The sequence below is a fragment of the Agrilus planipennis genome, unplaced genomic scaffold (assembly GCF_000699045.2).
Source record: "Agrilus planipennis isolate EAB-ADULT unplaced genomic scaffold, Apla_2.0 scaffold101, whole genome shotgun sequence".
Lineage (NCBI taxonomy): Eukaryota > Metazoa > Arthropoda > Insecta > Coleoptera > Buprestidae > Agrilus > Agrilus planipennis.
In genome coordinates, this window is record NW_020438899.1 from 253347 (window position 1) to 267290 (window position 13944).

The window sequence follows — 13944 nt, forward strand, 5'->3', positions numbered from 1 at the left end:
TACTAAATTTTTGGTGAAAGAATTGATTTTGTGAAGCATATAACAGATCTGGAGAAATCGGATAATCTGCTGCTAGCAAATCACATATACTCATATCAGAAGATCCTAGAATCGTAATTAATATCATATTTTGTAACTAACGAAAGAGTTAATTCTGTTGAGCCTGTTTATGCCGGAAAATCGGAAGAACTGCAGCTGGTTTTTTGATATCATGCTAACAGATCTAGATATTTTACGACCTATGATTTATTCACTTTTGCGAGTATAAGAACAAAAAAACGGGAACATTTGCAATAGAAAACAGTGATCACGTTACAGTTTAAGATAACTAATCTAATAAAAAGGTCACAATAACGAATCATACTGTGATTGAAAAACCACGACATTGACCAACACTAAACAGATCACATATTCGTTTCAGTTGATCGTGGACTGATTGACATTATATTTTGTAGTCCATGTGTAGCGAAAAAATTAATTTAAAAACACAAATATAACTTCGACTTTTATTTCTTGTATCTTTATTTATGTTTTCTACTCTATATCAGTTCATTCAATATGCAATATCACCAATGCTAATTATCTTATAGTCCGTTTCAATTTCGATTGGTGGTCGTCTGTCATCAATACGTAAGTCTTCATTTATATACAACATTCTAGTATCATTCCAGTTTTTTGCTAATGCTCATTAAGAAACAATTGTAATTGGATATACTACAATACATGTAAAGAAAATATATATTGATTTTAAAAATGCGGTAATAGGGTGGGGGGTTTGCATTTGACCAAAAATGTGAATTATACAATAACACAGGTCTGCGAAATTTTCTTTTGAAAAGTTTTTTTCCTAAATTGTTAATATTTGTCGTAATTGTCTTAAAAGTAATAGAAAACGATATTCATATGGTTTATACCACGTCACATTAACCCGTAAATGCTCAGAGAACACATTTCCATTTGAACCCTTGCCACGTAATGAGTGCGACGAAAAAATATTCGATAACCAGTGTTTCTATGTTTTTAACGATGCTCTTTTCGATGGTGTTACCTAATACCTCCGACAATATTAAAGCATGGAAAAATCGAAAATAAAAAAAAAACCTGATTTTTGAATTGACTTTTTTCTTAAAAAGTAATTTTTTGTGTCCTTACGATTTTTTTATATCCTTAAAACCTATTTAAATCATAACCTCGATATCTAAACATGAAATAATCACCGTTGGTCAAGTTGAAATGCCTTTACAAACTGTTTGATCAAACAAAGTTTAATGTAAAGTGGTGGAAGCAATACTTTCTTTTTTCAAACTAGTATTGATGACATTTTTCACTCCGACATATTCTATCGTAACCCAGTGTTTATCTTGGTGACAACTTCATTTTGAAGTAAGCATTTTTTACAAAATCTGTTATATTCAATCTTTGCTTAACTATTGTATATTGTCCGCAACTGCAAAAAAATAGATTTTAATTGTTTTTACAGAAGCCATAGTTAAAGATAAATGAAACACAATCTTTTATTACACGTTAATATTATATCTCTCTCAATAATGGCGCACTATAAACTATTTCTTTTTCAGGCGGTGTAAACGACTATAGTTACTTTCAAACTATCTAAAATAAAGTAAAAGACAATATAATGCTCAATCAGAGAGTATTAAATAGAAATATAAGCTATAAAATGAATTTTGTGAAAACAAAAATAAATTTGCCGATTCAAAGAGCTACATATATANATATTTGCAAAATATAGACCAACATTTGCATGCTTAAGATAAATTTATACAAAATACTTTTTTATCGCAGTTATTAATTAAATTTTCTTAATTAATTTTCTGTAAGCACTGAATACACCACGGAATGAATGAACTAGGTCGAAGCACACCAACAAACACCCTGTAAATAGTCGAACAAATCTGTCTGCTACAAGGACTCAGTTTCCGTTTATCTCTGATGCGAGTGTCCCAGATGCTGCAATGGGGATCCGGCGATCAATTAAATCAGGGGTAAGCACCACTACTTTGACTTTGATCCATACCATGTCGGAATTAATAAAGAGTCGTGTTTGTATGGGAAATCTGCTCCCGCAGCTTTTTTGATTTGCACTTGGAAGACTGATTTGACATTAAATAAAAATAACTCAGCTGAATTTTTAGTTCTTTATCTCAAAGGATTTTCGAAATTCTCGAAAAGCTTGGATTTTATTTATTATTGTAAAATTCAAAATTAATGAATGTTGATTTTTTCCAATTCTTAGGAGTAAAAGGGATGAACAAACAGTTTCATTATGAATCTCAGGTGAAAAGCCGATTATTAAGAACGTAAATAGAACCATAATCATTCTTTTACCGTGTTATTTAAATGTGTTTACCGCTAAACATTGTCAGAAAATGTCTTCTATACTCTTTTACACTTAGAAATTTTCTCTTTATTTTTGAAGTGGTGAAACATTATTATAAAAACTATTTTTTTTTTTAATGCTTTTAACACATTAAAACTCTTATACTGCTAGAGAAATGTGTATTAAAAAATAATATTTTAGCTGAAAAAACCCAACCAGCTTAAAAAAACATTAATTTTTATTTTTCTTCATAATGTTTCACCAATTCAAAAAAAATGAAAAAATTCCTGAATGTAAAGGAGTATAGAAAACGTTTTCTATCAAAGTTTGGCAGCAGGCACATTTAAATAACAGCCAAAAAAAATTATTGTAGTTTTATTTCTGTTCTTAAAATCGGCTTTCCACCTGATATTCACAACTGCTTTTCATCCCTTTTACTCCTACGAATTGGAAAAAAAATCACCGTTCATTAATATTAAATTTTACTTTTTGAAAAAAATAAATCAAATCGAAGTTTTTTTTTGATAATCTCATACAAACCCGGCTATACTATACCCTTTAAAACTTTTGTAACTGATATACGTGTAACGTGAGTAAACCCATTGTAACCGTGTTTTTAACTACGAAACAACCGGAAGTTCATACGTATACTTAGCTCAGAAAAATAGTAAATTACCTTTTGTAATTTTACAACGGTTTATAGGAACCTTTAATGCTAGAGATTTCTTGTATGTAATATAAATGACTGAAACGATAGGTCTGGACCTAACTAAATTCAAGTTTTCAATTGGATTGTTTCTTCCTTAATTTACAAAACACACTTTAATCATGTTTGAATAAAAAAATATATCGAATAAAATAATTCGAACTGGTGGTCTGTATTCTGTCGAAACTGCCAGACGCGGATCGCGATTTCTGTTTGGATCTCATCAGCGCATCGCAGACAGCTCCGACAGAAGACAGACCAACTTTTACCTGCTGTCTTAACAGCACGTTTTATAAAATACCACAAATGGCGTGGCGAACGCCATCTGTAGTACGATGCTACATTTTAGAATTACGTATGCTCCAACAAGGTCCATTTAAATATATGGATATCTACTTGCTGAAACGAATCTCGGCGTAGCTCATCTCAACGACAGACAGAATACAGACCACCACTTCGAATTATTTTATTCGATTATGGTAACATGCCTATCACTGTCATGCCTATTATCTATTTAAAATAACTTCATTACGAATAATGTTATCTATCTGCTAGCATATCATGCCAGCAGATCATCAGATTTTCCGGGATCAATAGGTTCTATAATATTAATTCACTACAAATTAGCTACAAAATATGATGCAAATTATAACCCGAGATCGGCTGAAATGTGATTACTAGCTTTTCATGTCAACAAATCATCCCATTTTTGAGAAGTACAGACTTTAAAACATTAATTCAATCACTACAAATTACTCATATATATATATATAGATGCGGGGTTGAATATGTGATCTGTTGATAAAAGTACAAAACAATTTCCTTTTAAATTTTAAAAATACTGAAGTTGTAATGGTACAAAAGGAATAAACAGTAGTAATCAAAGATATGTCTATTAATACAACTCACCGAGTTCGTTGAATGTTGTTGGTGAATATATTATCTAGTCCCTGACGTTGAAGTTCTTCAAAGGCCTTGAGTGATGCAATTTCCCTTGATGTTTCTAATACAGAATCCATACCGAAACAAATCTAACAAGTACATAAAAAAATAAAATCGAAATTTAAATATCATAACTATCTTACTTGTGACGGCGTAATATCAAGAGAAACAAATGTCAAATACTTTTCGTGATTGTTTTTAGGAATATCCCAATATTGAACGGATATGCCTAATTTCTTAGCGAGCTCTATAAGTGTATCCTTCATGCTCTTTCTATTTTTTCCGATCACTGTATTTTTTATTTTTTGACTTTCGCTTATTAAAGTTGGTTCTTTTTCATAAATAATATCCGGCACTTCTTCACTCACGTGCACATTTTCCTATAAAAACACTTAGTACTCATTATTACTACTCTATTAGATAATCAAAAAAATAGTACAATGATAGAAGATTCCCAAATGTAAGTATTTTAAACTTAAAAATATATAGGTTAAAATGAATCAATCATGCTTCGTATTTTTACATTTATACGACTTTTAACAAAATATTGTTTAATTAAATTTTAACTTATTTACAGAAAACACCGCTTTTTTTTAATTAACCGTCAATTAGTACCAGTGCATTGAATATCAGCCAAAATGAATATATGCAGCAATTGCAGCCACTTTTCCAATAAAAATTCAAAGCTTTTAACGAATAGGGTTCATCATCATCATAAGGTCGTCAGTCCTAAAACTGGTTGGACCCGTACCTCCACTCTCCTATCCTGAGCTAATGTTCGCATTTCCCTAAAACTAGAACAACTCATATCCTTAACTATCTGCCAACACTAATCTAATCTAGGTCTACCTCTACCCCTCCTAACTTCCGTTTCTGCTTCTAATATGTCTCTGACTAGACCTTTATGCCTGAGGCGTCCTACCAACCTATCTCGCCTATTTCTTATTGACTTCCATATAGTTCTCCTATTATTCCGAACGCTTCTTTTCTTTTTTTCTTCTTTTCCGCTCGCTCCCGTATAATGCCGCGCTCCAAACATACACCTTTAACAACCTTTTCCGAATTTCTAAATTCACCGCTCGCGAGCATAGAAGTGACTTCTTTTTATTGAAGGCGACTCTACCCTGCGCTATCCTCTGCTTTATATCCCTACTACTCCTTCCGTCCGGACTTATCTGACTTCCTAGATACTTGAAATCGGCCACTTCTAATTTTTAGATTTCTATCTTTATATTCGCTCTTTACCTATTTTTTCTTCCCTTATATGCCAGTATTCTTGTTTTACTTTTATTTATTTTCATACAGTAGTTTTATCAATATATTTAAAGCTATCTCTAACTCCTTCTTGCTATATGCTAATACTGCTATATCATCTGCAAATATATGCATACTAATCTTTTGCTGCTGTATATCTATCCCTGCAGTACTATCTTTAATGATGTTGATCGCGTCTTCTACGTATAGATTAAAAAGTAGCGGTGACAGTATGTATCCCTGTCCGACTTCCTTCGTAATATTTACTTCTCTACGTTGCAGCACTAGCTCTATAACTGCCTGTTGCTCTTTATAAACAAACAAGTATCACTCTTCTATCTTTGTAACTCATCCCTACATTTTTAAATATATTTTACATCTTGATCCATTTAACGTTGTCAAGTGCTTTTTCTAAATCTACAAATCCTATGTATGCACTCTCTCCTTTTTCTAACGTTTTCTCTATTTTTACCCATAAAGTTAGAATAGTCTCCCGCGTTCCTCTATTTCTTCTAAACCCAAATTGGTCTTCCCCTAATAGTTCTTCCGTCCTTTTTTTCCATCCTCTGTAAATTCTAGTTAAGATTTTTGACGCATGGCAAGTTAAGGTAATTATTTTGAATGTCTCGCACCTATCCGGGCCTATCTTTTTAGGTGTGGTTACTACCACGTTGCGTTTATAATCCTCTGGAACTTTCCCCATCTCATAAATGTAACTAACCAGCTTAAACATACGATCTCTAACCTCTTGTCATGCATATTTTAGAATTTCCCCCTGTATCCCATCTATAGGTACCTAGCGTCTTATTATTCTTTAAGTTTCTTAAAACGTCGAACTATTCCCTCATTATGGGATAATCTAGCTCACCTATCTCCACACTATCTGCCTTTTCCTTAATTTCTATCAAAATGACCCTGCCTTTTTTCTTATATTATTACTACTGTACCCTACAATACTGCCTAAAATACCCTCTAATTATATTATAAGCCTCATCGGGTTTACCTACTTCAAACTTTTCTTCTACTTCTTTACACCTCATATCAATCCACTGTTCCTAAGCTGCCCTATACTTCCTAATTATTTACCACTTCATAACCTTTTATCTTTTTTGCCTTTCTTCGTCTACCGTATTTTTGTATTTCCTCCTTTCTTCTATTAATCCTAAAATTTCATTTGTTATCCAGGGTTTTCTACTTTCGTTTTGTTTAAAACCTAGTACATCTGTAGCTGCTGACTTTAGGGAAGTTTTAATGCAGTTCCATTTTGTCTCTATGTCCCTGTCAGTCGTTTTTCCCGCCGCCTTTAATATTTCGTCCCCGTAAAACCTAATAGTCATATATACAACTACACTAACCTACAAATTTTTCAATGAAGATAATGAAATATTACGGAATTTATTCAATTTTTAAACAATATAGCAATGAACGAATTGCAAGAAATAATAAAAAACCATATTAATAATACGGTTTTACTTAACAAAGAGAAACTACAATTATTCAAGTCCGTATTGTGTGAGTGTGCCTTTATGCCGTTGTATGGAACGACGAGTGTATCAAACGTCAGTACACAATGCTAATAATTTGCATGACCTTGTGACCATTACTGTAAAGGAAATACATCAAGTTCCTTGATAAGCGGTAAACTTGCGTACAAGTAAGATTAGTAAATAAATAATTTTTGCTAGTGGGATATAAATAGGCGAGATAGGTTGGTAGGACACCTTGTCAGGAATGAAGGTCTAGTCAGAGACATATTAGAGGCAGAAACAGGAGCTAAGAGGAATAGAGGTAAACCTGGTTAGATTAGTGTTCGCAAATAATTAAGGATGTGAGATGTTCTGGTTTTACGAAAATGCGAAGATTAGCTAAGAATAGGAAGGAGTGGAGGTGCGTGTCCATCCAGTCTTAGGACTGACGACCTCATGATGATGAGTGGGATATTGGCGAACCACCCACAAAATAGTAACGTGCCTGCAACAACTCAATGGTGGTATGGAAATTTATCTTTATGAATTTTGGGTTTGTAATCAACTACACACCTACGCAAAAGGTAGGGGTTACAACCCCTCAATCGTAGATAAATTAAGGAAAACAATTAAAGAACAGTTACATGTAGAACCTAACAAATAATGTTCCAATTATAATTTAATCGACTACTGAGGAAAATTTTAGTGAAAAAATGTGTAATAACATTAATGAGTCGAAAATAAAAACAATCGATGTCAATAAATGTCACATACAAAAATATTATTAGTTAATATAAAACCTTGCATTTTAAAGTAAATTGTGGTTAATAAATTAAATTGTAAAGAATGCGATGCATTCTATGTAGACCAAATGGGAAGGAATCTAGGAAGAAAAATAAGAGTGTTAACTAGATACAATAGGGAATCGCTTGGTGAGTATAGCAGCGTGGTTAAAAAATTTGTAATAAAATAAAAACCAGACGTTACAATCCGAAGACGGTCCTTCGCATAAACTGGAAACAAAGGTATTAGTACAGTTACTTGGGATAGCAACCAAGCAACTCGATGGAGTTTGTAAGCAGTGCAGGTTGTACAACGATTAATAAAGTAAATATTAACAGCTTACTACTGTGTTATACATAACAATGTTTAGACGGCTATTACGATAAAAATTAATTTAATAATCACTTCGTTCATCCCTTGCGTGTACTTTCAAATACATTTTTCTCGAAAACGGTAGACTTTCGGATCACCAAACATTTACTTAATTTTCATGTTTTATAGTGACCTATAACCTCCTGCAAGCTTGCTACTTATTTCAGAAGCATCCTGTACAAGACGTAGATATTAAATTTTATGCACTACAAATAACCTCAATCCACATTACACCCACCTTTTGTTTAAAATACTCAAATTCACTTTATTGAATCATTATTCCTATTGTAATTATAATAATTTACAAACAAAGTCAATTCCAAGTCTACCATAGTCCTGTTCACTCTAATTAAATAATTAAAATTTATTGCTAATTTTAGATAACTAGGTAATCAATTCCACACGTAACGTGCGAGCTTGAATCCTACTCACACTCAAAAAGTTAGTTATTTAAAAATTATTAATTTCAAATAACATTTAAATTATTGAAAGCCTAGACTTTAATAATAAAAGCTTTTATTATTCAATTAAAGTGAGCGAGACTGTGACCTGCATATCCAAACGATTTTGCGAATATGCGCTACACAAACAGAAGAACGAACGACAGATACAAATCGCACAAGTTAAAAACGTTAGGGACTTAATTTAGTTAGTAGATATAATAAAACACAGTGCAGAATACTAACCTTATTTATTTTATTCTTTTTTTTATTCCGCTTTTTCTTTTCTTTATTGGAAGATGTCAATTCCAACCAGCCAAGCTTTTGAAACTTTTCTAACATTAACTCTGCAGCAGCTTGTCTAGCTTTTTTTTTTGAAAATCCTTCTACTTCTGCAATCAGTTCATCTACCTGACATCGGCTTGTAAATAACCTTGCATGTGGTGGTCCTTCTTCTTTTATCATAGAAAATATAACCTGTTTTTTAAGTTTAGCTGCTGTTTCATATATTAATGAGACTGGTGATTTTATTTGAATATTTGCATTTATTGTATTGTCAACTGCTACAAAAAAATTAACAGTAATATAAAAGAAATTGTAAGCAAAGGCAACTTGCAATAAATTAACTTTTTTTCGTCCATACCAATATCTTAAAGCGTGAAATGTGCATATAAGGTAAACAACTCAATTCTTCAAGTAGTCTAAAAGCTTTTAATTACACTTATAATAAGTTCCTACTTTAATATTTAAATTCTAATCGGAAACCAAGTATAATCTATTGGAAATAATTATACAATATATAAATTCAAATCTTGCTATGTTAATAATTTATTCGTTCCAATACATTGAACTTGCTATGTTGACAATTTATGTTACGCAGTCACTTGCAATAACTAATGCTGAGAATAATACACCTACAACTCCTCCACGCTCACAATAAACCATCTCCTGAAATATCGATATTAATAGCGATATTACCACCCTGTTGATCCATTATTCCGTTTCTTTTGTCTGATTTTAGCTCATGTCCACTTAATTAGCTGTTAAAGAAAGGGGAAGAATGGCATTGGAAGGAAATGGAGCAATCGACATTTGAAAAGCTCAAAGCGTCATTTATACAATAACCAATATTAGGACAGTATGGCAGTAAATTACCTATTGAGTTGCACACCGAAGCTGATAAACTCCGATTAGGTACTTATTGGTTCAGAAGCCATCAACAGGCAAGTTGCAGGTGATTTTTTTATTTCAGCAGAGCAACTATAAAGGCAGTGCCACAACTATGAGTGGGAAAGTCTGGCAGTAGTGTAAAAATTAAGTGTTCATTTTTGGGTGGTGACTGACTCTTCTGCAGCGAAGGCGACGCAAGAATAGCCATGGGATGGCTGGCAATCCAAAAATATGAAATTAATACAGACCAGTTGATAAAATGCAGCATGTGAATGCCCTCAGTCAGTTTGGTGGCTATTTCTGAGGCGGATTGATTTGGAACAATTCAATTGCAGGAGGAGAAGGTGCAGTCTATCATTAAAGCGTTGGAAGGAGTTACAACTGATAAGTAATGCAAACAGCATTTAAGGTGAAAGGCGGGCGTTTGTGGGGTGTAACAAGTAAAGGTGACAGATTGTTGGTTCCTACAATTGCCAAGTTCTGCTTACTACGCAAATATCATGAGGATATTAGGCATTTTGGATTCAAAAAGTATCTAGAACTTTCGAAAATAATATTTGTTTACCAAAATGAGGCGTTTTGTGTACAAATATACGGCGGCCTGTTTAAATTGTGCATATGCAAAAGGCATTCATCAACGAAGCAAAAGATTTCACAATTCTCATGAGAAGAGGGCGGTATAATTAGAAACCATACACGTAAATCTTCTAGAGGGCGTTTACCAAATGTACGTGGTACGTGGGTCATATCTAGAAAAACTCTGAGCTCAGTGAAAACTATATAAACATAAAAGTAGACATATGCCAAGTTTGAGTATCCAAGGCATGTAATAACCGAATAATTTTGTAATAATTTTATGAATGAGAAGGGCGTTAAGCATGTATAGAATGCTATTACTATTCCTCGGTCGAATGACTAGGTGAAGACAAAACCGCAAAATACTTGACGCAATTACGAAGCGACAAATTAGGGTGAGCAATTACCTGAAAATCTGTAGGGTTTCAGCTAAACGATATCTGCCAGCAATGGGTTTTCCTCCTAGCATATTTATTGTTATCATATCATAGGGGGCGTGCAGGAGATTTGTCAGAGGGAAATGACACTGCTATAAGAGAGCGAGAGCGCTTGCAAGCAAATAGGAGTAAGACGGGTGAAAGATTGAAAAATGTGACAAGTCAATTATATGATGTTTTAGCGTTAAGAAGCTGCTGTGCTAGAGGAGAAGGGTGCTAATAGAAAGGTATTTAACTAATATGATGGTACTGGGTAACAATATGTATACAATTGCTTCATTGCAACTTAATATAAACGATTTAAGGCTATTGTTACAGTAAATGCTCTGAGGTACTATCAAAATGGTGCAATTAATGTAGGCAATGAATCTGATGCGCCACAGGAGAACTAAAAAAAAGTAAAATAAAACAAAATAACTATTCAACAATGTATTTGGCTACCAGATCCGAGTGCGCTTTATCGTTGTAAAAAAATGAAAAAGAAATTTGTATCCTTCATAAAGTATTGAAATTGTATACCGTCAGCTTAGTTCCATAAACCGGGGGCACTTATAATTGTACGAAAAGCATTGGTAACATAAATTCGTATTTTATTCACCGTGATAATAGACTACGTGTATCCAATTCCCCCATAAATAAAAATTCGTTGGTGTCAGACAAGGTGAAAAGGTGCCACTAGAACCAAAAATAACTACGCACCTTTAAAGAAATGTGAAGATTAGCTCAAGGTAGAAGAGTGTAGGTGCGTGTCCAACCTGTCTGAGGACTGACGAGTCTATTGTTACGAATCAAACAGCTTCCGATTCAAATAAACAACAATTCTCGGGAACCTGATAAAGTCTAGAAGGATACCTGTTTAGTTTATGAGCCAGTCCGGCGGCAGTTTAATAAACAAATTTCATTACAACCGCTCACTTTTAAAAAACAGCTTTGGTAAAAAGGAAATATCATACCACTCTTGTTTGAACAATTGAACCTGTAACATCGGCTGTAAAGTTCCTTTGTCTTAATAAATCTTTATTATTATTATTCAACTCTCTTAATAATTCAGGAGTGGGATAGTGCACCCACGGCCACATAGTATCAAGCATTTCCACGATATACAGATTATACTACGGTTTTGGAAGAATTGGTCGCTCGACATAAACGCCCTGATGAAACCATGACCCACTATTACCATTCAAAAATCGCTCTAGCACAGCAATGTCGATTGGATAACGAAGCAACCATCTCTTGTATTATCAAAGGACTCCTTTTGGAACTGCAAGCAAACGCACGAGCATTTCAATGTGCAACGGCCGATGAATTATACGCCGGATTCATTGCCCCCATGGACAATTACAAGTCTCCTGCAAGTACTCTTACGAAACGACCAAGAATCGATTCATTAATGGCTTCTGGGCAAAGATACCACAACAACTTCAGCCTGATTAGTGACGTGAGGTGCTATAATTGTGGAAAAACTGCCAGCGTTTTAGTCCACGGTGTTTCACGTGTAATAAGCAGGGACATTTCAGTGTTGACTGTCCCTTCAAAACAAAAAAATTGACAACCGCGACAATGTGAAAAACGTTAAAACAGTAATCAACCATATGATGAACCACACTTATAAGAAAATCTGTAAAATAAACAGCGTTGAAGTGATTGGATTTTTAGACACTGGAAGTGAGGTGAACGTTATTACAACATCCATTGCCAAGAAATTGAAACTTAATACCAAACAAAGTGACACTGTATTAAGAGGATTTGGGGGCGCTATGTTAAGTGTTATTCGGAAGCAGGATTTTCATTAGTGGTGGACGGAATTATGATTTATACGTCTGCCATAATTTCAGAAGTATTTTTGGATGAGGTTGATATTATTATCGGACAACCCGTATTAAAAACGGGATTCGTTTTCAGCAAGTAGATATCCACACAAGTGGACCTTGTTGGAGTATACATAATCCTAAAATGTAGCATCGTGCTACAGATGGCGTTTACTGCGCCATTTGTAGTATTTTCTAAAACGCACTGTTAAGACAGCAGGTAAAAGTTGGTCTGTGTTCTGTCGGAGCTGCCTGTGACGCGCTGATGAGATCCAAAAAGATCGAAATCGCGATCCGCGTCTGGCAGTTTCGACAGAATACAGACCATATCGAATTATTTAACCCGTATTAAATTCGAGTGAACTATCGGTTGTAATAAAAGGAGATACGGCTAGTGTTGTTGAAGATCTCTCTGATTTCTTACGTAATATTACCCTAGCCGAAATCGAAGAACGTCCAAAAATAGTGTTAACGGAAAAAGTTGAAATTCCTGCTGACAGTGGAAAATTGGTAACGGTTAAAATAAACAGTGCCGGGAAAGAAACTAATGTGTATCATGAAGCAAAGTATCAGTTGGGCCAGTCTATTGTCAGCATACCGTCGGGTATTCATCGTTCACCAGAATCACAGGTGTTGATTTCCAACATGAGTTCCCAAAGCGTTGTATTTGAGGAGGGACAGCTGTTAGCTCGAGGGAATGCATGTTCAGATATAGAAATTGCAAAGGCCAATATTTTATCGGTGAGTAATTGTAAAAATGCAAGCAACACTAATGAAATAAAGATAACTGATGTAGAAATTGATAAGTCATTAGAGTCAGAGGCACGAAACAATTTAAGTACTTTATTAAATAAGTGGAGACATTTTTTTGCGAGCACGACAAGAGTTGGGAGTTATAAGCCCTATAGATTGTCATTTAAACAGAGAGAAGTAGTTCAAAATAAGATAAAAGTTATGCATGATGCCGGTATAATTCGTGAATCACAGTCACACTTTGCAAGCCCAGTAAATTTAGTCAAAAAGAAAACCGGTGATTATCGCACTTGTATAGACTAGCGAGCGTTAAATAAAAATACGGTGAAAGATATTTTTCCGATGCCAAATATTAAAAACCGTTTAGCTAATAAAAAATACTTCCCCAGTCTAGATTGCAGTCAGGGATTCCATCAGATCCCCGTAGCCTCGGAATCAATAAATAAAACAGCATTTATCACAACAGAGGGGCATTATGAATATTTGAGAATCCCGTAAGGCTTAATGAATGCTCCATCGGTATTCCAAAGACTAATAAACAAGACTATTAGTAGTTTACGTCACGAAAATGTTCTTGCTTATATGGACGACATTCTTATCCCGTCAGCTAGTATCAGCGAAAGTATTGCAAATAATAGATAAATCTGGCCTCAAACTTAATCTACAGAAATGCTCATTTTTAAAATCAAAAATTGAATACTTAGGACATACAATATCTTCTTCAGGTATCTCTCCGGGTAATCGCAAAATTGATGCCGTGCAAAATTTTTGGGTCTAGCAGGTTATTTTAGAAAATTTGTCGAAAATTTTGCAGTAATTGCTACTCCTTTAACGAATCTAACAAAAAAGAATAACCGTTGGGAATGGGGCGAAATGCAGCAAAATTCGTTCGACCTTTT

The 13944-nt window shown here is 34.0% G+C and overlaps 1 protein-coding gene and 1 long non-coding RNA gene across 7 annotated transcripts in view; one reads left to right on the top strand and one right to left on the bottom strand.

Annotated features, from left to right (window-relative positions):
- LOC108735610 (maternal effect protein staufen) overlaps positions 1–13944 on the bottom strand; it is a 48553-nt gene that overhangs the window by 718 nt on the left and 33891 nt on the right. For 2 of the 6 annotated variants that reach the window (XM_025973252.1, XM_025973250.1), the window contains 3 exons: positions 8548–8864; positions 4130–4366; positions 3954–4075 (listed from right to left, as the gene is read on the bottom strand). In XM_025973252.1, coding sequence (XP_025829037.1) covers positions 3954–4075; positions 4130–4366; positions 8548–8864 — 676 coding nt within the window. The other 4 variants (XM_025973251.1, XR_003230873.1, XM_025973253.1 and 1 more) reach the window with 4 other exon arrangements.
- LOC108735611 lies at positions 15–9402 on the top strand. Its single transcript, XR_001937612.2, has 3 exons — positions 15–630; positions 1840–2003; positions 9323–9402. It is a non-coding gene; the product is annotated as an uncharacterized LOC108735611 (long non-coding RNA).